At 36.1% G+C, this 26,354-nt stretch overlaps 2 protein-coding genes across 6 annotated transcripts in view; one reads left to right on the plus strand and one right to left on the minus strand.

The window, feature by feature from the left end:
* Positions 1-18,925, minus strand: part of colec12 (collectin sub-family member 12) — a 34,982-nt gene extending 16,057 nt beyond the window's left edge. For both annotated transcript variants that reach the window (XM_016270658.1, XM_016270647.1), the window contains exons 1-2: positions 18,431-18,925; positions 15,058-15,108 (exon numbers count right to left, since the gene is read on the minus strand). In XM_016270658.1, the coding sequence (XP_016126144.1) occupies positions 15,058-15,108; positions 18,431-18,437 (58 nt within the window). In that variant the 5' untranslated portion in view covers positions 18,438-18,925. The remainder of the gene's footprint in view (positions 1-15,057; positions 15,109-18,430) is intronic.
* A 4,133-nt stretch (positions 18,926-23,058) lies between these two features.
* Positions 23,059-26,354, plus strand: part of LOC107584165 (clusterin-like protein 1) — a 9,449-nt gene continuing 6,153 nt past the window's right edge. For all 4 annotated transcript variants that reach the window (XM_016270677.1, XM_016270692.1, XM_016270671.1 and 1 more), the window contains exons 1-4: positions 23,059-23,136; positions 24,312-24,443; positions 24,561-24,709; positions 24,850-25,020. In XM_016270677.1, coding sequence (XP_016126163.1) covers positions 24,341-24,443; positions 24,561-24,709; positions 24,850-25,020 — 423 coding nt within the window. In that variant the 5' untranslated portion in view covers positions 23,059-23,136; positions 24,312-24,340. The remainder of the gene's footprint in view (positions 23,137-24,311; positions 24,444-24,560; positions 24,710-24,849; positions 25,021-26,354) is intronic.

Below are 26,354 nucleotides of genomic sequence, written 5' to 3' on the forward strand. Positions count from 1 at the left end.
AAAATGCTATTTGCATGCAATTCCTTTCAGTTGTATAGCATCAGAAATAGTAAACTTTGTGAATCTGGTGCACATCTCTGGATCCAATCATCATGCCCCCAAGCATCCCTCATTAAAAGCCCCCTCTCTGGAATGTTAACAAGTAAGCGCTCTAAAAAAGGGGTATAACAACCTAAAGGGAAAAGAAAACTGAGGCCCTGGAATGGATGACCATACATTGCCCTTTACTACAGGGCTTTAGGGAGAGTCTGGAAAATGGCTAGAGTGTCATTTTCAACAGGCCAGCAATGACTGGTTCTGGTCCAGGAAATTCCCAATAAGAAAATAACTAGTCAAACAGTCTAAATGACTTTACAGTAACACACAACAGCCCATACCTAAAGTTTGTTAACGTACATTGGATGATTGTTGTTCTAGTCAACACTTTACAGTATGCATGCTACAGATCTCATGATGGATCATATTAAAAGTCGGAGGAGGACAGAATAGAGAAGTGCTGCTTTAACACTGTGTGAGATGAGGCTGTTAAGCTGTGGCAAGAGATTGAGAGAGGGAAACGCTGAGGCCCGCATCCATGCCTGTGCAACAGCTGTGTTTCATTTGGACTCGCTCAAAGAAAATTCCTGTACTTCTCTTTTTCCTCTGTACCTGCTATAAGACCCACTCACACTTGCCCAATGCAACACAACACTTGTGATGGAAATTTCCATGGCAACAAAAAGACACTTTTCCACACTACACACAGAAAGCGGTCCATGTTTGAGTTGACTTTTGGTTTGGCATACATATATAAGGGTGATTCTTCAATATGCTCTTTTGCAAAAACTATTATCCTAGTTTTAGGGTAAATTAGCTTTCAGATTTCCTATGGTCTCTTTAATGACATTTTCCTAATTTTTTAGGAGTACTGAATTGCTAAATATGCCATAATTTAACTATTTTGCACCACTACCCAGACTTGTCCTCCAAAAAACACATTTGAAAAATCATAAAAGATCTTCCAAGGAAGTCTAATTTGGTCTCATAGAGGCCTCAAGCAGCCATTACAAATTTGTTTGCACATTTACAGGGGGTGATTGATTCATAATTATGTTTAATTAAGCCCTCTATAATGTTCAAACGTGTAGGCTACAGTTCAAAAGCTATGAAGAGTTACTGATAAATTAAGCAAATCTGAGCAGTGAACCCTTCTGGGTCCAATCTGAGCTCAGGCATTTGAGGAAAAACAATTATTTTGCCATTTGATAATAATTACAGCATGATCTGAATGCAACGAATGTGCAAAAGCTGTCATAATAAAGTACTTCTTTTCATAATTTCATTTAAGCATTACCTCAACTGATTTCATGTTGGCCATTGTTTCGTGACTATACAAATTTGGAAGATATAAAATGATTAAACACGACAGATTGGCAGCCCTGAAAGCAAATGGTTTAACAAACATGATCAACTAGTAACAACAGACCCAGTCAGTCTTTTAAGATGAAGAGCAAACTAAATCTTGCAGTATGTCATTCAGGTTTATTTCAACATAAGAAAACAATGAGTTTTGTCATGTTAAAAATATTCTGGATATCTATCTCTATGTGACCACTGCCAACATCTGGAATCAACACTCACAGAAAGACTCAAATAAAATGCTATTTGCATGCAATTCCTTTCAGTTGTATAGCATCAGAAATAGTAAACTTTGTGAATCTGGTGCACATCTCTGGATCCAATCATCATGCCCCCAAGCGTCCCTCATTAAAAGCCCCCTCTCTGGAATGTTAACAAGTAAGCGCTCTAAAAAAGGGGTATAACTACAGAGACAAATTACTACACCATTATGTTTGTAAACCCCTGAACTGTACTGCTCCACACCACTAGCATGCAACAGTAACATTTTCCCCCCCTTTTTTGACAGCAAACAGGTTTATAACACTTTAAATAGGCACAAGCATCTGGAGCTTATTACACAAAGGGGAAAAAAATCAAAGGATGCAAGAGAAAATTTGATACATCATCCCTTCATGCCAAGGACTGAAGAACAAACATCTAAAATGTCAGCTTAGTTTACAATTTGGATGCAAGGAATGCTTTTCCTCAAAGAACCCTTTATATTACTATGTTCAACCTTATTTAGAAAACACCACCATGGTATAGGAAGTGTAGTATATTTTAGCTTATGAATGGCTTGAACATGCCACCAAACCCGGTGTATCCGTGTGGAAGAGGTCTGGACCAGCCCATTACGCTGGAACCTTTTTTTTTTTGAGTGAGACAATCTTCATGGAAAACTAAATCCGTAAGATACACTGAGGAAAATCATGCCTTGAAATGACTAACAATTGCTACGCACTCATGGGCTACAACATGAAGCCTTTGTTTGCATGTTTACAGCTCAAATTTAATCAGACACATGCAGTTTTGATACAAACAAATCAACAGCAAGCAATTTAAAGAAAGTGTTTAACGTTTCTGGATCAAACAGGTTTTTTTTTTATGACATCAGCAACAAAATAAAGGCAGAAATAGAAATAAATCCTCTCTGGAGTTCAGAGAGAGGCAATAAAGTCTTTCCTAAAACATTGGCACAGTCAGTGGGACACGTGTGGGCTGTTTTCAGCTCCACTTATTTCCTTATGTGATTAAGGCCATGTGCAGTTTTAGAAATCCAGAGAGACTCTGAAAGAATGAGATGACATGGAGCTAGCCATTGTGAAAACAACTCAAAGAACTAGATAAACCTACAATGGTCTTTCAAGATCAATTCAACATATTTAGTTCTTGCTGCTTAGAATGAAAACATTGAGAAAAGACAAGAAACACACTGTGGCCATGAATATATATGCTTATGTTCAGCCCTGCAAGTCATCTGTATTGTATTACTGTAGAAATAAAGCGCAAACTAAAGAGGAAATCATAAAAAGGATGTATGGAAAATGTGTGGAGACAAAAACAGAGCTAATTCACAGCCAGCCAGACAGGCTGATCCCACTCAGAATCTGAGACAGGAAATCAAAATCCGAAGCCAAGAGCCTCTGGCTAATGAGCTGAAAAAGAGTTCCTGCTCTTGATATTGGTCTACTGCACTAAATAAATGCAAATACCTTTAAATCCATTCTTCTCCTGCTACTTTTCCCAATGGTTTAACAGTATTAAGCATATAACTTAACTTTCTATAAAGTTATACATGACGGGGTTTTCATTTTCGTATGTATTGTAACATCTGTCTTGGTGATTGATGCAAAAGATTCTATAAAAACCATAGCAAGAAAACATTGTTGGCTTTGATACATGTAGAATGTTGCAACTTTTTTTTTTTTGGCAGCGACTCGAGTGAAGTCACACAAGCTCACCTTGTTCTTATTCCAGCACACAATATGCTATTTTTATTGTTGTTATTTTTGATTGCACAATAGAGTTGAAGAACAAATCTTCCTTTCTTGAAAAGAAGTAACATTGTAATTGCAAACTCCTGGTGTTCGCCCACTTGAGTGTTCTTATACTATTTAGGCTTAGTATCAGGGATACATCCTTTCTAGTCCCTTCACTCACAATTATAAACCAAAAAAAAAGCTACATTCATAATACATGGAGACAAGTAGATTTTTATGCTTTTTAAACACCGATCTTTTAGTGATGAGACTGTATCTGCATGTGTTAAGCGGTGTAGTCAGTTTCTGGCATATCTACAGTAGTTGCTATAGTATTGATGTGAGCGTCAACCAATGACAAATTATTTTCAAATAAACCGGCCATATGGAGAGAGCTGAAAGAAAGTGAATAGTTTCACACTTATGTACACTATGGCATCTGGTTAGCATAAGCTTAAACACATGCCTCATTATTAACCCGTAACATTAGAAACATTAGGCCACAAGGGCATATGCCATTATAATCATACATGATCCAGATGAACGTCTAAACTCATTTGAGCAGTGCACTTATTAGCAAACCATTTAAAGTGGTCATACGCTGTTGCTAAAAAGAACATTATTTTGTGTATTTGGTGTAATGAAATGTGTTTATGTGTGTAGCATTTGGACCAATCAGACACACAACTTTTTGTTATATTTAACAAATAATATCTAACGCCCCCTCATGTCCCGGCAAGACGAGACAAAAACATTAAAACCCATTATAAACGTTGCATCGCACCGCGTAAACATAAAATCATGTCTGCATTTGTGATCGGAGAAATGACAAACAACAAGCGCTACTCTACACTGCTCAAAACTCGCGTTTGAATCGTCAGTGGGAAATTCTTTATATATAAAAAACGTACTTACAGTCTGTGAGTCAGAACAGCCGGCATTGTAGTCTACTCTACCAGGATCAGGAAACAGTCCTCCATAAAATGTGCTGCACACATCTGAATATTTGGGTTGAACTGTTCTAGAATAGTGTTGTAAATACAACTTAACCACTGATTTCTAGTCGTGTCCTCTTTTGGAAGGCCAAACAAAGTAGTTTCGCTTTCACAACGAAACACAGCGTCACACACGGTGGCCTTGAGTGAGCGGAGGCCTGCGGGCTAGAGTGAGCAGAGGCCGGGCTAGAGTGAGTGGCGGCCGGCAGATTCGACGAAGGAGCGGCCGGCGGGTTTGGACTCCGCTTCGCCCACGGTGAAAGCCGATCCGGCGATCCACAGCGTGAAGTTGATGTATTTCCTCAGCGACCAGCACGGATCAGCTCTAGGCATGACGAAGCGGATATCGTCCTCTTTCGAAGTAGTTTCGCTTTCACAACGAAACACAGCGCTTTCACGACATGGCGGCAGCAACAATACTACAGTGAGAATCAAAGTTACGCCTTCTCTCTTTGCGTGAACATTTGGGCGGCATTATGCAAATCTTCCCACATCGTGATGTAGACATGTGGGGGTGTGTTCGAACGAGCCGTTTTAGGTAGGCGTGGTTGACTCTTAACTTTTATAAAGAATTTCTTTTTGGATTTGAGACTTTAGTCTTTGCAACTTTACAGATCTTCTTTATGCACCAAGAGCTTATAACACTTCAAAGAGAAAGGAAAAATTTAAATCGCATCATATGACCCCTTTAAAGGGGTCCTATTATGCTCTTTTACGAAGGCTTGATTTTGTTTTGGGGGTGTACTAGAACAGGCTCTCATACTAGGTTGTTCGAAAAACATATTTTTCACATATTTTACATTATTACAACACCTCTCCCCAGTCTGGTATGAACGGCTCGAATAGTTCAAATGAAGTATCAAGACTGTATCAAATGAAGGCCCGCCTTCTGAAATACGAAATGTGCTGTGATTGGTTAGCTGTGATTGGTTATTTGTGATATCACAAATCCCGAAAAAAATATGCGTTGTAGTCCAAACGAGTCGTTCGTTGTAGTTTTTGAAAAGTGATTTCTGTTAAATAAAATATCTCCTTTTGAATTGGAATTTGAGCTTTGTAACTTTGCAGATCCTTTTTATGCTCAAACAGCAACATTACAGACTAACTAAAGTTGAAGTGAAAAAGCATAATAGGACCCCTTTAAATAATCACACTGATTATTGACTGCTTTACAGAGAAAAAGCACAAACACCCTGTCCAAAAAAAGATTAGTATTAGTATTTAAAAAAAATTTATTAGATGAAAACTTAAACATGTAAATTTGTGAATTAGGAAAAATGTAAATTACAAATGTTGACAACTAACAGAAAAAATAAGTTTATGCTGAAGTACTAAAAATTTTTGAATTAAAATAAAAAATAAAGCTAAATAAACTTTTAAAAAACAAAAACAAATACAAATGAGAAAAGCACATAGCAAAATGACTAAAATGACTAAAATAAAAATAAAGCTGAAAATATAAAAATAAAACTATAATACCACATAAATAATATTAAAATAACACTGATCATAATAGGAACATGGAATGTTCTTGAAAGCATGCTATTGTTCCATACTACATCTGCATTCTTTAGTATACATACAATTAAAAATAATATAATTTTTTTGCTTAGATGTCTTTATCTAAATCCCAATTCAGCATTTTAGAATTGAACTTTTTTCGATTATAACAGATTGTATTATACAGTACAGTGTATACTATGTACCGTACATATGTATGTACTGTATGTAGTACTTAATTATGCAACATAAAGCAGAATTCAAACACGGTTAAACTTAACAGCTCAAGGATAAAACATTTACTTTAAAGAGAATCTAGAGGGACTCGTACTAATGACCTCAGTAATAGAAATCATACTACGAAATAAAGGTTTGCTTTCGGCCTTTTATAGTTCTGGTTTTATAAGGAACCGGGAGGAGAGCACACCGCTGGGGCTAGTGAAAAGAACACCTCCCACAAACGCACTGTTGCCTGAACTGATTTTCAATACGGCTCATTGCTCTTGACAGTACTGTGATGTCATCTAGATGTATCTATGGAGATTCAAAACAGCCCCCTCATTCAGAACACTGTAACGTTCTGGAATCTGGCCCTGAACTTTCATGACAGAGAAAGAGGGGGGAAAACACCCTCTGAGCAAGTGCAGATTTTTTTTGGGTCTGGATGAATGTGTTCATACCTCTCCTTAGAGACACTTGATTGAATGATAATTGAATTGTTATGTACATGCTTCTTCAATAAACATAACAAGCGAGTGATAAGAGGGTGACCACAGAGCAAAGTCATTGTATATGCTGATTTACAATATGATTCTGTTGTCAGCTAAAAATTATGACTTTCAGTGAAGAGGGATTTTCATTTTCCTGTGTGCATAATTATGGGGTGACATTCATTTAATATCTGAAGTCTCAGAGGTATGATCTCATTTCGTCAGGGGGTTTGCCAAAGAACATGTTTGGCAACAAAAAGTCAAGAGAGACCCTTGAATAGAGTAAATTACAGCATTAAACAATGATCTTCCATGAAATGAATGGCACAGTTCAGAGTCAACAATTCCTTCATCCAAATTCAAACAGAGCAAAACACAACAGACATTAATGCAATTTAGAATTGGGAAACATTTTCTTCTTCTTTGCTTTTCTTAAAGAGACTGTTCATCCAAATATGTAAATTATGTAATTATTTACGTATATAGTTAAAAATACATATGCTATTATTTTTTCCATTCAACACAAAAGTAGATTTTTTTTAAAGGAACTGTTCTGCAGTTTTTGCCATATAACAACCAAGGACTGTCAAGCTCAAAAAAAGTGACAAAAGTCTAATTAAAGGAATAGTTCACCCATAATTTACTCACCCTCACATCGTTCCAAACCTGTATACGTTTCTTTCTTATGTTGAACACAAAGGAAGATATTTTGAAGAACTAAACAGTTGTTGGTCCCCATTAACTTCCATAGTAGGGAAAGAAATACTAAGTCAATTGGGGACCATCAACTGTTTGCTTACCAGCATTCTTCAAAATATCAATGATATGGAAAACGCAGACCGAATAACAGAATAATGCAGAATGTCACAAAATTAGCCAAATTTTGGATGGATAAATCAAAAGTAGGTCAGTACACTTAAATCAAACCACGATACAGACTAGTGTCTGTGAATATTAAGCCGCAAAAATACTATTTAAATATGAATCCTGCATGTTCTGCATGTCTCTGTGTAAATGGCTCAGTCACGCATTTTCATTTACTAAGGTTACACACATAAGCATGACGTGCATGACGCTCGCGGAGATTTTAGCCTCTGCCACCTCGATATACAAGTACATGAACACGTGAACATAACCTCTAGAACTGCTCTAAGAGTCACTTCATGAGTATTTTACCATTTCTTTTGAGTAAAACTATCGTCATATCATATACAAACAGAAACCTAAATGTCAAAATAAAAGTTTGGTTTAACTTGAAGAAACTGTGACAGAAACATATTACTTAATGTAATGATAGTATTACTATTAATAATAAAATTATTATTAAAACTTTATTATTTTTATTAAAACATTATTCTTTAAGGAATATTTATCAGACAAATTATTTACCAGAATTTATTTAGCAGAAAATGTTTATACACAACACAGTATTTCTGGAAAAAAATAATCACAAATCATTTTAATGTTTTTATTAAATCAATTCATTAGAGATGATTTTAATTATTAATATTTGGTTAAAAAAAATTATATATATATATATATTTGGTAAAAAACATGAATTTGAGAAAAAAATAAAACAGATTCCATAGGGCCCCAAAAATATCATAACAAAGAAATTCATACAGGTTTGGAATGACATAAGGGTGACAACATTTTCATTTTTGGGTGAACTATCCCTTTAAAGACCATAAAAGGCAATTAGATAGATTTATGTGAGAAACAGTGTTATTTTAGCATTAATTATATACTATTATAGTATTTATTATTATTTTGAATGAGCTTTTTTATATTTTCATGTTTCACTTTCATTTTAATGTAAGTTTTGGTAATTTAGTAATTTTTATTAGTTACTATTTATATTTAGTTTTAATTTATTTTATTTCAGTTTTAGTAATTTAACTTATTTTAAGTTAAAGTTTTTCATCTATTATTCACATTTTATGTAATTTTAGCTTTATTTCAATGAATGAAAATTATTTTACACTTAAGTTTATATTCACTGATAAGCTTGTGTCTGGCCTGTGTTTAGAACTGAAAACGAAAAATTGTTGCTGTGTAGAGGAACTACCGTATTGGCCCGAATATAAGACGACCCTGATTATAAGACGACCCCCCTTTTTTCAGATGTATCTTTTGGAAAAAGGCTTTTTAAAAACCAAATCTGGTTTTTTTTCTCAGTAAAACACATTTTGTCTTTTATTATTTTCATATTGCATAATTTTCCTATTTTAATTTTTGTTTTGAAAGTATGGTAAAAACTGGTAAAATGTACTAACAATCACATTTAAAAAATATACACTTTTTGATATACCATAAAAATAAAAAAAAAACAGGTAGCCCATCTGAATTAGGACATTTAGGCTATCCATTTAACAGTAGCCTACCAAAATCTTATTAACAGTAGAAGTTAAATCTTCCTGTAGTCTTCAAATCTGGGTACTGTCTTACGTTTTAAAATCACAAAGGGAGTTTGGTGCCATCAGGCTAACGTGACAGTCACGACTCATGCAGCTGTAAGGTTTTCTTTTTCTTTTGTTTTTACTCGCGATCTTTACAACACGCAGTACATTACGTATTTCATGGCACACTCGTTTTATGCGTATTTGGTGCCACCTATTGTTGTGGGTGTATTATTGGCATGTCAAAGTCTAGACCCTGAATATAAGACAACCGCGTTTTTTCAGATGTATTTCCAAGAAAAAAACATCGTCTTATTTTCGGTTCAAAACGGGATTTGTTTATTCAGGATGCGAGGGGAAGGCACATTTATTTGTGAATAATGAAATAAATGACTGATATACTGACATCGTGGATTTTGAAAAAGATTTTTCCATTAATATTTAATTACAAATGAATAAAATACCTGCAACTTGCAATTTTATGTTTCAACATAAAGATGGCGATCAAGAGCCCAGAATGTCATGCTGTACCTTTAGTATGGGATGATATTAGACTCAAAATGATTAATAGACGCACGCACAATTATTCATGTACTGCATACATTTTATACATGTATCTTACTAACCACAAACAAATGCCTTTCAATTTGAGTCTGTGGAATTCAGGATTAAATGATTGTGCAGGGATTTGTACAAATACAGACATGTTTTCGAATAAAAATGTTCTGTTCTGCATTAATATATCATAAATTGCTCATGCAAAAAGGATTCTGTGCATATGTGGATCAGGTGACACGCGTGCATTAATTGACGTCTAGTTCGCGTTGATCTTGTTCGGTTCATTTGGATTTTGAGACTTCATTTTCGCAGTTTACAGCATTTCACGACGCTCACACACACAACTACCAACGAACAAGGCCCAGTGCAATTCATTAACGTGTACTCGATTTGAAAAATGTGCAAATGTGCGTCACTACACTGAAACAAATGCTTTTCAACCGGTGTCTGCAGAGTTAAGAATTACATTCATGTGCAGCATTGGCATTTGTTTGTGGTTAGTAAGATACATGTATAAAATGTATGCAGTACATGAATAATTGTGCGTGCGTCTATTAATCATTTTGAGTCTAATATCATCCCATACTTTAGACTGTTCCTCACGCAAAATTATCGTATGCCTTCAAAAGACTTTTATATGGAATCGCATGAACAACTTTCATGATACTTTTATGGTGTTTTTTTGTTCTTTTTGGAGCTTGACAGCTGTGGTCACTGAGGACTGCGTAGAGTCTTTAAAAAAATTCCTTGGGTGACCTGTTCCTTTAACCTCTTTATTGTGTATCGAATGTTCTAGCAGGGGGGCAGTCATCTGCACTGACGGGAGAAGTGTGGGTTGGGGGGATTGGAGCAGTAAAGGTTCATGCTAGTGGGTGGCCCACCGCAAGGCCTGGATCCTGACTCAGCAATCAAGGCTGTTCGTTACCGCAGCAACTAAGCTTAGCCTGACATAAGCCAGAAGAGCACTCACAAGCTTCAACACTTTACGCAGCCAATAAAACCCACTGAGCTCTTTAATAAACTTCCATGCCAGACATGCTTGACACGTAATAGAAGAACAAAGAGCAACAAACACCAGGACAAACGGTGCCACTCCACCCATTGTGTAAGTGACTAAGAAACAAAATATAAACACTAATTACGTTTGGAGACATGAAAAACAAACTACAAAATGAAATAGATGTGTTTGCACCGCTCAATGGAGCCATGTCCAATTAAACTACAGATGTACCATGAAGAAAAATACCCTGTGATATAGTTCAAAGTAATTACTGTCCAAATGTCAGCCATCAGAAGAAGAATTCCTCTAGCTTTTTCGCAATAATTGATTATTTATGTATTCGTATCTGAGTTAAATTATACATTAAAAAAGTCAAAAAGGTAACCCGATCAAGAATAATACCGTGCGTCAGTCGTCTTGACAGCCAAAGTAATCAAAGCCTCAGAAACAAAGGCACTGTGCCTCTGTCTTGGCCAGTTCTGCAAAACAGATTGCCAGTAAGTAGTACTCCGAGTCGAGCAAAGAAAAATACACATCTTTCTTTCACTCTACCTTTGTTTTCTGGCCAGGAAGCGCAGAGTTGATTTTGGCAGAGTTGGAAGCCAAAAGACTTTCATTAATATATCAGACACTGCGCTGCACTCTGGGCCTTTCTTTTATTGGTAATGCCAAAAGAAAAGAGTTGGTCTCCATCGGTGACATGTATTGTTTTTGAAGGACCGCCAGACCTTGTGGTGCAAAGAAAGGCACAGAGTCCATCCATCATTTAGGTGTGACACCGTATCATATGACAGTATGCTATAGTGGGTAAGAACATCTCCGAAGACTGGACGGATGCTAACTTGACCCATTCTCCTCACACGGTTCAGCCCAACAGATGGTTTCTTTTACAAGCTGAATTTATATCTATTTGTCAAGAGTGAAGAAGGAGAAATTTGGTAGCAGTCCTTATTTATGCGAGGAGACCCGCCACTCCTGATCTGTTCCCTGTCACAAAAGCCTGACTACTGAGAAGCATGAATTTAGTCAAGGCCTTTAACAACAAGTCAATTGAGCATAAACAAGCAAGATTTACTCTAAATCTTTATTGTGACTATGTAAACTACATTGCTATAGACAGAATTGTTCAGCTCAGATTTGTGTAGCTGCTTATCTGGCCTTTCTAAAGTGTCTCCACCACCCAAAGCTCAAGCAAAGGTGCCTTTAAAGAGTCAAATTCAACTAGCCTGACCCAGCATTGACCCAAACCCTCTCTAGAATCCTTACAGCCCATGCCATGAACCTCCTGCTGGGAAGTGGCCATTTGTGCATCGAGTGGATAAAAAAAAGCCTGTTCTCAGTTGGAGAACTGTGTACCATCCTCCTTATCCAGGCTGGAGCAGGCTTGAGATAAGGATAAAATCCTCCAGACCCCCCTGACAGCTCACCACTGAGGCACTGACCCTGTGGGATGAAGGACAGACAAATGTTCTTTCTCCATCTACCTCCATCCTCCTGGTCTCTGCACGCATACTGAAAACACACAAGCATGTCATGTTTCAAGTTGGCATTACAGAACATCAATGCATGTAGAGCCCTGGAGGGGAGGGGGTGCATTAAACAAGTACTTTAAAAACATTGCTCTCTAGTAAAAATAAACCTGAGACAAATGAAAAACACTCGCTCTGACTCAAACATATACTATATCGAATGCATCTTTACTACAATACATGTAAACAACAACAGTCACGCACACATTACGTAATCAGTCATTTGAGAAAAGACAGAATTTCTAGTCATGTTCTTCAGAATTTTTTTTTTACATTTTCTAACTGAAAAGTTTTTTAAACATAAACCTCACTAAATTTAGTTTGATTTATGCCTTTAAACAAATACAAACAAACAAGCATTATACCCTGAAGGATAAACTGTTCTCAAGATGAATGTTCTCAATAAAAGAAAAAAAGTGTTAAAAATTAACAGGCACGTATATACAACCAAACAAGATGATCCAAAAATACTGATTAAGAAATGGCCTCATTTGCAGTATGAAAACAACATCCTACCATTATTTACCTCATCAGATTTTATTATGAGTGAGCATTATAGAACATCTTTACAATGTTGCTTTCTCTTTGAAAATAGTTTCTTTCTGCATTTCCTTACATCTCTTTATTCCCCATCCAGCACTCTTTCCCAATGGCATTGAAAACCACTGAAAAAACATATTTCCATGTCAACGGCTTATAAAATGTAAAAGGATCTCTTCTGTTCCACTGGGATAAAGAGTAACTTTTGCCAACTATCTGGCAACACTTTGATATTTTGAGTGAATGGGAAAATAATCAACTTAATAGTGAAAATGTGTTAAAATCAAACTGTGTGACAGATCCAAACAGACAGCTTGTCTGAAGGAGCTAGAATAGTTTCCAACACTTTCTGTCCACGGTTGCACTAACTCAGCGAAAAGGGCTGTGCTGGGATGCAATGTATCCACTGAGAGGGCACACACTTCTACATGGACCCCGCAACCCACCAGCCCTACACAGCACAGTAACACATTCTGCTGGATTCCTTCACCAAACTTCCTCACTCGTTCCCTTCACCCACCTTACAGCCGTCAAGCCAAGAAATGAGCCTGCATTACAAGAAATACATCAGCCACTCAAATTACAACAGAAACACCAGCATTTTAGACTCTGTAGATGCAGGCTGTATCATTTCTGCTTACTATCTAGGCCTGTCACGATAACAACTTTTTCTTGCAGATGAAACTTTTTTTGTAGAAGCAACTTTTAAATTTGAACTAGCACCTCATGACTACACCATGTTATGTACGAGAAGCTTCAAAAGACACAGGCACAAGTGGAATGTACAAAACATGGTGACATTAATTTTTATGTCAATATAATAGGCGATATTGCATCACCAAAAAATATTGAGGTCATGAACATATATTGCGCGATAAGTCGATATGTGACCCTGGACCACAAAACCAGTCTTAAGTGTTAATTTTTCGAAACTTTGTTTGTTTCGATAGGGCAATATTTGGCCGAGATACAACTATTTGAAAATATGGAATCTAAGGGTGCAAAAAAATCAAAATATTGAGAAAATCTGTGTGAACAGTTTTAATCCAGTTAGGCTCAAAGTAGGCTTTCTTCAACCCTAGCCTTAACCCTAAGCCCAAAGTATAGACTATTAACCTCTTAAATCACCTGTATTCACTTAAAGTTACTTAACACTTCACTGAAGTATTTAAAACAGATGAGGTGCATGACAAATTCACCCAGTACCACTCTTCAGCTGAGACAAATGAACTGTGGGCTCGAGTCCAAACACTCTTAGGAGCTACACTCTTAATGTTCATGCCCTTTATCAACTCATTCCTCTACCTCAGTGGTCAAATGGCACATTACATGGTGGTGGTTGAGGAGATTCCCCCCTTCTATGTAAAGTGCTTTGAGTGCCCAGAAAAGCCCTATATAAATGTAAGGAATTATTATTATTATTACATGAAATGAAATCTAAGTCAAACTGGGAAATAACTCACGCTGCTTTAATAAGTGCTAGTTGGATGGTGGTATCTCAGCTAGAAACCTGAAACCTCTTTCTGGACCACCAAAGACTACAGACTTACAAATGCCTTAATGTATAGGTAATAAACTATCGAATTACACAGTTAATGTGATTTGTTGTTGGAGGCCTCTCTTGGAAATACACTGGCTAAATTAAACAAGTCACTTCTTAAAAGTCAGAAGGTATTAGATTTGGGGCTGATGTTAAATGAACATACATTCATTCCTCCAGCAGACAATGGCAAAAATAAATTTTTATAACAGCACCTGTCACCACGGTATGTGTGAGTGGAGTTTTCAATACAACTAGGGATGCACTGATATTAAAATTCTGGATAAATGTTTTCACATTATTTTGTCTAAATAAATTGAATCTGATGTTTTAAATGTTACAAATGAATTTATGCACCAAAACATTATAATATACAGTATGAAAAATGGATGTACATTTTGAGATTAGACTTTTTAACAGTGTTGATCAATTATTCGTATTTTAAAGTGAATTTATGAGACTGTTAGATGACTGCAAAAGTAATCTGATTGTAAAAATAGAGAAAATGGGCATGAACAATTAAATATTCAATACTGACAGTCACCAAGAATGTAAAAATTGGGACTGTAAACAAAAAAGGCAAACCATTCAAACATATTCCAAGTTTAGCATGATCAAATACAAAACTTTAAGATCAAAAGACAGAGAAGGAACTGAGGCATCCAGATTTGTTCACTAAAACATCCGTCTGCTGGGCTAATGATAATAGCACATGTTTAGAGGGGAAAACAACTGCGGTGCACACCAGGGCATGACCTTGTGTAACTTATAATCAGCTTTCCTGACTATAATTTAGAATCCAATGCACCTTTCAAAAACTAAAACACATCCAACCTAATATATGCAGAAGAATGACGAAAACAATGAAGCACATCTATATTGATTATGAACTGACTGCAAATTCATCAGGCACTGCAATACACTTACCAAACCTTTTGTAGCCAAAAGACTGCACTTCCTCTTCATCAGTGAAGTCGTCTGCAAAAGTAACAAATGACAATGAAATTAGTATATAGCAAGTGCTGCAGGCCTGTTAATCAAATAATGTCCTAAAATAATATTCATTAATATAATGTATATTCTATATGATTCTACTGTAAGTCACTAAATATATATAAACACACAAAGAAGCACATCAGCAGTCATTACTCATTAATAATCATTCATCACTTATAATATGCTGATTTGGTTGCTCAAACATTTCTTTATTATTATAAATGTTGAAAAGAGTTGTGCTGCTTAATATTTTTATGGCAACCATGATACATTTTTCTTTTTTTTTAGCATTCTTTGATGAATAGAAAGTTAAAAATCAAAGCATTTATTTGAAATAGAAATATTTTCTAACATTCTAAATGTCTTTACTGTCACTTTTGATCAGTTCAATACATCCTTGCTGAATAACAGTATTAATTTCTTTAAAAAAAAAAACTCACTGACACTCTCTCTCTCTCTATATATAGTGTTCTTTAAAAGTTTGGAGTTAGAGAAATTAGTGAAATATTATATTATACATTATTAAGCACAGACAACAAGCTCTAAAATGTCATCACACCAAATAAATGTGACAATATTCATATGTTCTTTAAATAGGCCTATATATATATTAGTGAAACATTAATATATTATACATTACTAGGCACAGACAACAAGCTCTGAAATGTCATAACACCAAATAAATATGACAATATTCATGCTTCCTCAGAAACAAGGTCAGTATATTATGCTGAGATAAATAACATAAATACACACATAACATCAGCTTTGGAATTGATAAAAAGCATGTGTTCTGCATCTGACTGCTGAAATAACATTGGCCAGGATGGTCCATTCACGAGTTAACGAAATTATACCATCCTCTACTTCCTCTTCCTGTCCTGGAGCGCTCTCTCTTGTGGCTACCATGCTCATGGGAAAGGAGAGGGGTGACTCCAGGCGGTTTTATATGTCATTGTCCAAGGCCAGAGAAAATAAAGAAAGAACACATGTTTCTGTAGTTGGAGCCCACTCCCCCTCACTCTGATACTAAACCAGAGTCAGAACCGCAGGTGGGTGGGGGAACAGTCCGTTAGAAACCCCACAGAGTGTGACCTCAAGTCCAGCCATCCAACTGGACAGACACACAGCACAACCCTCAAGAGTGGAAAACCAGGGAACAAACAGCTTGGGACAAAGAATTGTAAACCGATGCTGACAGCTATTTCAGTATTTTAGCTGAAAATAACAACAAAACTCTGGGAAATGCAAAGGAACAAAACTCCCACACAACCAAAAAACAATATTTTTACAAAGCCACGGTCAGAAACTTCACATTGCAAGAGAAATATTGCTTGAAATAAAACTTTCGAGGTTAAAAATGCTATGCATGGAGGAGTATCACAGAAGACTGCGGATGACCATTACTCAGGGGAACAACAATTCACTGTGTGTGGTCTAAACACCCTTATTAGTTTTTTTTTCCAATGTGCCTTTTGCTCAGTTTACTAATCATTAATATGTTAATACTTTGAATTGATTTTATGGTAAATAAACATTTATCTAACCAAAAGATGAGTTACTTTACTTATCTGAAGTCCAAAATCCAGGCAACCCACATGAATCCACTTTTTGACACAAACAGTGACAACAAACACAACTTCCTGTTTTTAGAGACACGTTAAGAAGTGATTTTTTTTTTCTAATTGCACTGCATTCAATTCCAGTTGCATTCAAACTGCACTTCCAATGAAGCAAGATTTGTTTAAAGCCATATGGAGGCTGCATCCATATATTGCTTTTAGTTCAATATGAACTCACACAATATTTAGGCTACATTTATATTTCCACTAGATGGCAACCTTCTGGTTAAAAATGAGAAGAAGTTCAATGTTGCGTAACTCATAAGGCACAAAAATGTGATGTGAAGGCTTGGTGTTTGTCAAAACATCTGGCCATTGGACATGCAAAATGAGCCAGGATGGGGAGATGTGGGGGTTGTTTTTACTGTAAGTGGCTCTCTGAGTCGCATATATTGCTTTTAGTTCAATATGAACTCACACAATATTTAGGCTACATTGATATTTCCACTAGATGGCAACCTTCTGGTTAAAAATGAGAAGAAGTTCAATGTTGCGTAACTCATAAGGCACAAAAATGTGATGTGAAGGCTTGGTGTTTGTCAAAACATCTGGCCATTGGACATGCAAAATGAGCCAGGATGGGGAGATGTGGGGGTTGTTTTTACTGTAAGTGGCTCTCTGAGTCACACATTTAAATTCTGGGGTGCATTTGAGATGGAAAACATCTTGGAACAACCCAATACAGAGGACCTTTTCATTTTTAATTATATAATCCTGACCCTTTATTTCCACAGCACAAATTACTGTAACTTAGAATTAAGAGCACATGACACATTTAAATCTGCACTCATTACATTTTTGTTATTCATCCCAATAGTACAGCAGTTTATACTTAGCCTGGATGAAACATGTTTTGTTGCTGCTGCTGATTAACAATGAAGTTGTTTATCTTTTGTTCCGTTTTCCCGTTCTAAGTTCTTTCTACCTGACTAAAAGAACCGACTAAAATATAGCTATATGAAATAAACATTATAGAAGCACCTAAAAAAGCTGATCATGTGATCTCAATATGATTGCATCCATAAGGGTGGACCCACTTCATGCAGAATCAAAAGATGTTTCTAGAAGACTGATAGGCTATATCTGCATTATTCATCTCATGTCAGTGCACATTATTTTAATATCAACATTTACTTTTTATAGTTCTCAAAAGTTCTGTTAATTTATTTGTGCGTAAAACTTTTAAGTTTGAATTAAAAATAATGAATCCAAACACGTACTTAACTGAACATTAACACGTTGAAGTCTATCAGATTGAATAGAAACTTGGCAGAAATGAGATTTCACAAGTTGTTCAACCCTTAGAGAAACATCTTCACACCCCGCCAGATGTTTCATTTTTAACGTGGCCACGTGTTTTGATTTTTTAAGATAAAGGGAGCAATGTCACTGAACATCCCACACAATAGCCGGGTCAGCAACACACGGTTGTGTGCGAATCCTTCTATTCAGCTGTCTTATAACAGTTCAGCCAAACAATCCGCCAACTTTAGGCACTACGAGCAGTTAATCGCAAACAGATGTTTCGTGCACTGGAGTAACACACATTCCTCTCACAAGAGAAAGGAAGAAAAGCAGAAAAAACTGAAGAGCGAGACGCGTGGATAGACTCAAGAGACTTCTCTTAAAAAGACAGTGCACTAAAAATGTGTAAACAGTGGATATTTTGAAATGCAACTTACCCTTCATTGTGGTAAAACTGAGGTACACCGTTCCGTCACGAGCCAAAAGTTCACATCAATCTCATGACAATAGCGGGGACTCAAGAATCCACACTGAAGTTTCACAGATGCTACTATTCCACCTGAAACATGCGTAGAATGTGTATCACCCCCTCAATCCCTGTGACTGACGCTAAACTTAAAACAATTCAAACAACAAAAGGAAAAACTCGTGGACACGATGTTTAATGAGTCGCAGGCTACAAACTTCTGCTCAAGACGCAAACTTTTTCTCTCTCTCCATGAGAACGTGTTCGCGATGGAAATTCACTTGAGGTGAGTGAGGATGCCTCCTCTTCTGCCTTTTGGCTGCAACCCGAGAACCAGAGAGAAATTGGCAGTCCGTAGGGTGTCTGTTAGTCCACTTGTTTTCTACATGAACTGAATCTCTTAAAGGGAAACCAGATGAAAAGCAGCAGCAGCAGCAGCAGCAGCCTCCTCTTTTCTGAAACTCTGAACGTGCCGCACCGCATCTGGAGTTAAACTTCCTCTCGTCTTGGCACATGGGAGGGTCTTACACGTTGCACGAGTTAGTTTTTGTTGAGCTTGGAGTGCTGTGAAATCTTAATCGGCAAAGAAACAATATAGAAAACTTTACAACTCAAACGTAATTGTGTTCACCCAAAAACTCAGCATTTCTAATACCTTTAAACTCTGCACTGCTCTTCACCACTGTGATGATTGCTTAACATGGGTTAAAACCTAGCATGGGCCAACCTTTCAGTGTAGAAAAAAAGTCTTTATCAACACTTTTATGTCGACTATTAGGCTGGAATAATGTATATGAAGTGAAGACTGGAGTTGTGACAAATGAAAGCTTTATATCAGTAACTACAAAGTAAAGTTACAAAAATGAGTGTTTTCTCTAGCAGTGGTTTTGTGTGTAGGTTTCAAATATCTAGTTCACACCCCTCTTAAATACAAATGACTACTTTACAAATGCTATACTAATATAATATTTCTCTGTAGTTGGTGGATAAGCAAGTGAACAAAGTAAAATCTCACTGCAAGATGTTGTCATGTGTTTTAAACGGATAGGGACAACCTGATGACATATAACAGTAACCATTGACTTCCATATGGGAAAAATACTATGGAAGTCAATGGCTACCGTCAACTGTTTAGTTACCAACATTCTTTAAAATGTCTTCTTTTTTTTTGTTCAACAGAAGAAATTAACTCTGTTTAAGGTTTGTAACAAGTGGCGGGTTTGTAAATTCAATTCAATCTTTATTACAGACTCAAGGTCCAAATAAAAAAAAACAAGACAATAGGACAACATATACAACCCACAGCATCTACCACACACAATACAAAGTTACAAAATACAACAATACCAATGTCTCCACAGCTTTGACTGATACTGTGTAGTACTAACCCTTATAAATAAATAAATAACCCTTGTAAATGATGACAGCATTTTCATTTTTAGGTGAACTATCCGTTTAAGCTTTATGTAATTACACAATACTATAATTACATTATATAATTATTAATTTAACTGTTTCCTAAATTATGTTACATCATTTTAAATTTAAAGTTAGACTGAAAAGCTTGTAATAGGCGGTTAAAAGCAAGTTCCATTTTGATAGTTTCTCCCTTATAATGTGACAATATTCTCCATTACAAAAGATCATAATGCGTTCAAAAATATCGTGTTGATCATGTGTTTAATGTAATAAAACATGTCCAACACCAAGTGTCATGTGTTATATGACAACAACATTAACATGATAATATAGGTTTGTATATATGCTTCATATAAAGTGTTACTGAATCTTTTCTTAATCAATTATGGTGCTATTTTTCAAATAAATGTCTTAGGTAATGCAGCGTATTGGCTCTGAATCCCAAGGCTGCCAAGTGAAAAGTCCTTTGTGTGTGTTGACTGTTGCTCAAAATTGCTTGCGCTCAGTGTTGCCAACTAATTTTCTTGGGAAGTTGCTAAAGGAAGGTCGATTTGTTGCTAAAAGTTGCTAAATGACGTTGTGATATAATCACGTAATCACGACGCAAAATTGTCGCTGCATCAAATCTTAGCAAAAAATATATTTTGTATATGTTCATTTTGATTAGTTTAAAACTGTTCGTAAAATAATATAAATGCATTATAAAATAATATGAAAATATAAATAACTGTATTTGTAAATAGAACATTGAATTATTGAACACACACATTTCTGAACAATTACAATTTAAGTTTTTTTTTTATTAGCTAGTAAACTTGTAAGACTACACACTATGAACAATTATACTTTTAAGCAGTGTATTTGTAGTTAGTTTGAATGCTACACTCTAAGAAAAGTCTGTAAAAATAGTCTACTATGTTTATATGAAGGAATTTTCCTTATTGACTTTTCACAGGTTTTTTGTACCTGCATTTTAAATTGTGCATTGTATTTTGTGTTTTTTTGGGTTACAGAATTACAGAGTTGCAACGGATAATGGATGACGGATAATGTCCTGGAAAATTACTAGTACCCTTTCCATTTTTCTTACAGTGTACTAACTGATCAACAATCACAGCTACTAACAAGGTGTATCACAATAGGTGTGTTCATCTTGAAGCGGCGCTGCGCAGATCGATCAGTGTTTGACATCAAAGCACCAGCACGAGAACAATTGGAAAGCATGCAGATCCGTTGAATTATTGTTGAACAATTGCAAATAGCAGTTAATTCACATGATGTGTGCACTGCTAGGCATCTTTGGTTTCCTCTTTTTGTGTAATTTAGATGGAAAATGTGTGCCTTTTTATCGCTTGAATCACTTATAGAAAGTTGCTAAAAGTTGCCAAATAATATTTTAAAAAAAGCTACATTTGTTGCTAGGTGCTTTTGGAAGAAAAAGTTGCTAAATCTAGCAACAAAATTGCTAAATTGGCAACACTGCTTGAGCACTGTTCCGCTCCCTTCGGGTTTAATAAGCACACAGTTCATTTTGTTCTTTCTTTGCATTTCTCTCTAAATCCCTTTGCCACAGGGATCCGTGATGAATTTTTTGACATCCCGCTGGATTGTTCAGAATCGTGTGATCCGCTGCAACCACACAAGTCTAGCACCACACTGGCCAGAAATGTTTTTCCAACTTAACGAGGCTAAGCGCTAACGTAAAAAAAAAAAAAAAAAAACTGCTCCAACGTATTAAAGCTGCACTGCTGGGCTCTAAACCGACTTTATGTGCCCTCTTAAGTATCGGAAGTTTTTGTGCCAGAGCAGGTGACTTATCCATTTTTATTGACCTTCGTAATGACACTTTACTTTCAAACTTTGCCATGGTGACCATAGTTTCCACCAAAATACCATAGTTGCTACTGTTGTTACAGAAATGAAAATGATTCTGAAAGCTTACAGCATTTGAAGGACATCCAATATGGTACTAATCTGGCAACTTTTCATGGTACTTTTTCATAAGGAGGTTTTATACTAAAGCAATGTTTTCAGAGCATGTTCTGTCGTTACTGTTTATATGTATTCTGAGGTTTCCGTGCTCTCAGATCCAGTAATTCACCCTCGGCGTGCCAACTGCCAGGTCTTTGGCACTAGATGAGCACGACAGGTCCAGATAGGGTTATGAGAAACAGGTGTGTTTATACTTAGCAGAGATGGACATACCAGTGGCCCATATTGCTGTTTCTCATTAGAGGTTAGAAAATACTATTTTCAGGGTCACAAGCCCTGAAGAGAGGGCACTTTTACAAGGACATGGTGCGCTAATGAGAAACGTGAGGGGAATGTGGGCCTACACCACGTCTTTGTTGCCAATTTCTACTTCGTTATATATGCAAGGTTAATTTGAAACCTGGAGACTTTAAGACTTTGCGATATACATCATAAAACTTATCAAATTTACCTTTGCTGTATTTCCCTTTACCCAAATTTACCTTTGTTCTAAAAAATAAGTAAAACTATAAAAATACCATAACACAATTAGCAAACACTTCCATTCAATAGTTTCCTGTGTTTTTAAAAAAAAGTAATTTATACTTTTATTCAGCAAGGACATTAAATAACAATAATAATTATAAATGGTGTTGTTTTAAACTGCCTATTCATTAAAACCTGAAAAAGTACTTTATCACAATTTTCACAGAAATATTCATCAGTTTTGTGAAAATTTTCAACATTGATAATAATAAGAAATGTTTTTTTAAGCACCAAATCAGCATGATTTCTGAAGGATTGTGTGATGCAGAAGTCTGGAGTAATGGCTGCTGAAAATTCAGCTTTACATCACAGAAATAAATTACAGTTTAAAATATATTAAAATAGAAAACAGAAAAAATACAATATTATATCACAATAGTGCTGGTTTTAGTGTATTTTTAAATTTCGAAAAATGCAGCCTTGGTGAGAAGATTCTTTCAAAAACATAAAAAAAAGTTACCATGTTAATAAATACAAATTCCAGATAGCATCATTGTGCTGATATAAAAATGCTGCATGTTTGTAAATATGTGTAACTAGGTACTGAGAACAGCTAAACAAAAGCTAGTTTTTGTTTTTGACATCTTGGAGGGTCATAACCTTTAAATGCTTTAATTGGATCGTCTCTGGTTCTACTTAGTATAAATAGAAGTGTTCAGGTAAAGATAAACAACACACCTTCCCTCTGCAGCAAACAGCATTAATCACACTGCATAGTCAGACATCAGTAGGACTTTTCTGGTGAGTTCCTATCCTTTGATCTTCATATAATGTTAGATAGCTCTGTTTACTTATCTCTCATAATATATAGTGAAATATGATTATGGTTTATTTACATTAATAATATTATTGTATACTTTGTAAAGATCCTGAAATGTTTAATTGGACAGTACTGTATGATTACACAGTGTATTTTACTGTGGACGGAAATCAAATATGCTAAACGTGAATTGCCACGTTGATATATCACTGATAATGATGATCTAAAAACAAACAGATCAATAATGAATATAAGCAATTAGGCATGCACATACAATCTACAGATAATTTTAGGATGTTATCACAGAGCTAATTTGATACTAAATGAAGTTATCTGTGGCATTTAGTTGTTAAATACTTAAGCAGTGATTTAAAAGCACATCCTCATTTTGACTAATGCAGACACTATTGTGTAACAAACTTGGCCACAAATATCAATGGCATAAAATTATGTACTGATCGTTTTACCAGCACTCAGACATATGTTGTGACAGCTTTACAACACTAGCTTTTGACATGGACCTACCAAATATATTGGCTCTGTTGTGTTCATTTAAGACAACAGATGGTAATGAAGTAAAGCTGGTGAACTTGTGCACCTCTGGTGGTATTTCTAGAATATTCTAGAATGCATTGCCTCTTAAGATAACACCTCATATGTCTGGTTGCAGATCTTGAAAAGAAGACCAAATGGAGGGTTTTGGGTAGCAAGTCACAAGACTTGTTTGGCTCTATAATATGAAGCCACATTCTGTAACCTCTTAAACTGCTTAATAGATCCCATATTACACCTACTTAATCCCAGAAAGAAGCTTCTAGAGAATTGGGCCTCGATTCTCAGTGGAAGTATCTGGAAGCAAACATAACAATGGATTAGATACACGGACTAAAGAGTGTCATATACTGACTGTAAGTTATAAAACACTGAATTTCTTTAAACCGTGAATTTTCAGTGAAGATGTAGTGCCACTCAGTGGTTACTCACAGCTATTACTGCTCCTTCATTCTCATGATCAAAACTCTGAGACTGACTGGGGACAAAAAGGAGAGACAAGATGTCTTATTATTGTGTATTATATATTATAAAGCCTTTCAAAAAAAAATAGCTACAACTATTTTATGAAAGTCTCTAAACCACCTACTTGTTTCTTAAACAGGTTGTGTTACTCCTTTGAAGTTGCTGAGGATGAGGGCGTTGATCTTCTCTCTGGTTTTACTGGCGTCTCTGGGGGCCTTTCATTGTGCCCCTGATACTGCCCCGCCTCCGATATCAGCCAGCACTCTCAAAGGTGAGTGCATCCTAAAGCAGAAGAGATGAATATTATGACTATGTGCTCAAATGAATACACAAAACCAGGGAACAACCTAATGACATGTAGATGACCTGAAACGTGATGGTCTTTCAGGCCTGTCTCAGGAAGGGGAGAAGCTGGTGGATCAGGAGGTCAGCAAAGCACTGTTTGGGATCAAACAAATGAAGGAGGTGATGGCCAGGAACAAAGAGAAACATGCAAACCTCATGAAGTCCCTCAGGCACAGCGGGGAGAAGAAAAAGGTCAGTGAATATTTAAATGGGATTTTTTAAAAACCAAAATAAACAGTCTTTCTAGTTGTGTTAAACAAAAAATTGTAAACATAAAAGTGCCATTTTGATATAAATGTTCGAAACCTGTCATTGGCTTCTTGCACCATCAGGGGGCAGCAGAGATTGCACAGGATATAGAAAAGAAGCTGAACGAAGCCGAGCAGCAATGTAAGGAGTCTCTAAAGTCCTCCTGGGAGGAATGTCGACCTTGTCTTGAGGACACCTGTAAGAACTTCTATACCAACACCTGCCGCCGTGGATTCGCCACCTTCACCAATAAAGTACAGAATTCTCATCCACCTTTGCCATTCAAATGCTGTGTTTTGAAACTATTTGATAGCTTTAAATGGAATCAAAATACCAAAGTTAATCCGTGTATCGTTCGATCATTCGTTTTTTGATTTAATATTGAAAGTAAAAAAATTAGAAAACAACTCTTTTTTCAGCTTAAATTTTCGTTTTTCGTTCATGGGTGGAAAAATGAACAAACAGCTTGAATATTCGATTTCTACATGTGGGCGGGAATTAAACGCCCCTTTCTGCTGATTGGTCAGCCGAAGATCTTCCAAAGTATCACGCAGCAGAATAATAGTCCTCCACTGCTGCAGTTGTATGGATTCTTAACACATTTGATCAATTTTATATTTTTCTCATCAAACAGACTAATGAATAGCTCGACACAACTCGTACCGGGGCAGAGTCTAGACAGGTCTTTCTTCTGTGTAGACCAGTGGTTCTTAAAGTGATAGGGGGTCCGAGAAATAATTTGCTATAGCCTAAAGTATTTCCAGACTGTAAAGTCGCTTTTTTATCATGATACATCGGCCTACTGTGATTTATTCCAAAGTGACTTATATGATGCATTTAATGTAAAATCATCTAAATTAAGCCTTTTAAAAGACAAGTATTCCCTGTGGTTCATGTTTGTGGCATGCGCCAGAAAGATGCTCAAGGAGACCGAGACGCGCTAAAGCAGCGCATTCTGTTGTTCTCTTTATTTTTCAATGGCATGACATTTTGTTGTTATTTTGAACGTAACGTTACACAATTAAAAATATACATTTTACCATACGACTATAAATTACAGAGTATTAAGTTATTTCCCCTCGATGGGGAAAAAAATCCAAGTGAACATCAATCAGTACTCAGTATTAATTTAAACTGCTTTAAATATGACTGCTGCTTATTTCCTGTGCACTTCAATACTGGTCTGCGCTTGACTGTAGTCGTGCCTGTCTGCTTATTGAGTTTATTTAACCCATCGCAATTTATTGGACCTGTGTGAACTAGAGTCACTACTCACCTTAATGTTGTTCTAAAGGCTTATTACTTAATAACACACAAATGTCCTGCTGGCACTTGCCAATTTAATGGCAGAGAATGGTGACTTTTTTTTTTTAAGCCGATGCATATCTGTCGTAAAATAATCATATGCATCTCGTTGCGTATATTCCAAGCATTCTGAAGGTAGGCCTATACTGAGGGTTTGGTGAGAAACAAACCGAAATGGCAAGTTATTATATTTTATGAAACTCTTGAATTGCAGTGCGAGTGCGCAGCAGCTCACGCTGCACACAAGTGCATATCCTTTTGAGATATAAATTATAATCAATTT

The sequence above is a fragment of the Sinocyclocheilus grahami genome, unplaced genomic scaffold (assembly GCF_001515645.1).
Source record: "Sinocyclocheilus grahami isolate Dianchi unplaced genomic scaffold, SAMN03320097.WGS_v1.1 scaffold5.1, whole genome shotgun sequence".
Classification (NCBI taxonomy): domain Eukaryota; kingdom Metazoa; phylum Chordata; class Actinopteri; order Cypriniformes; family Cyprinidae; genus Sinocyclocheilus; species Sinocyclocheilus grahami.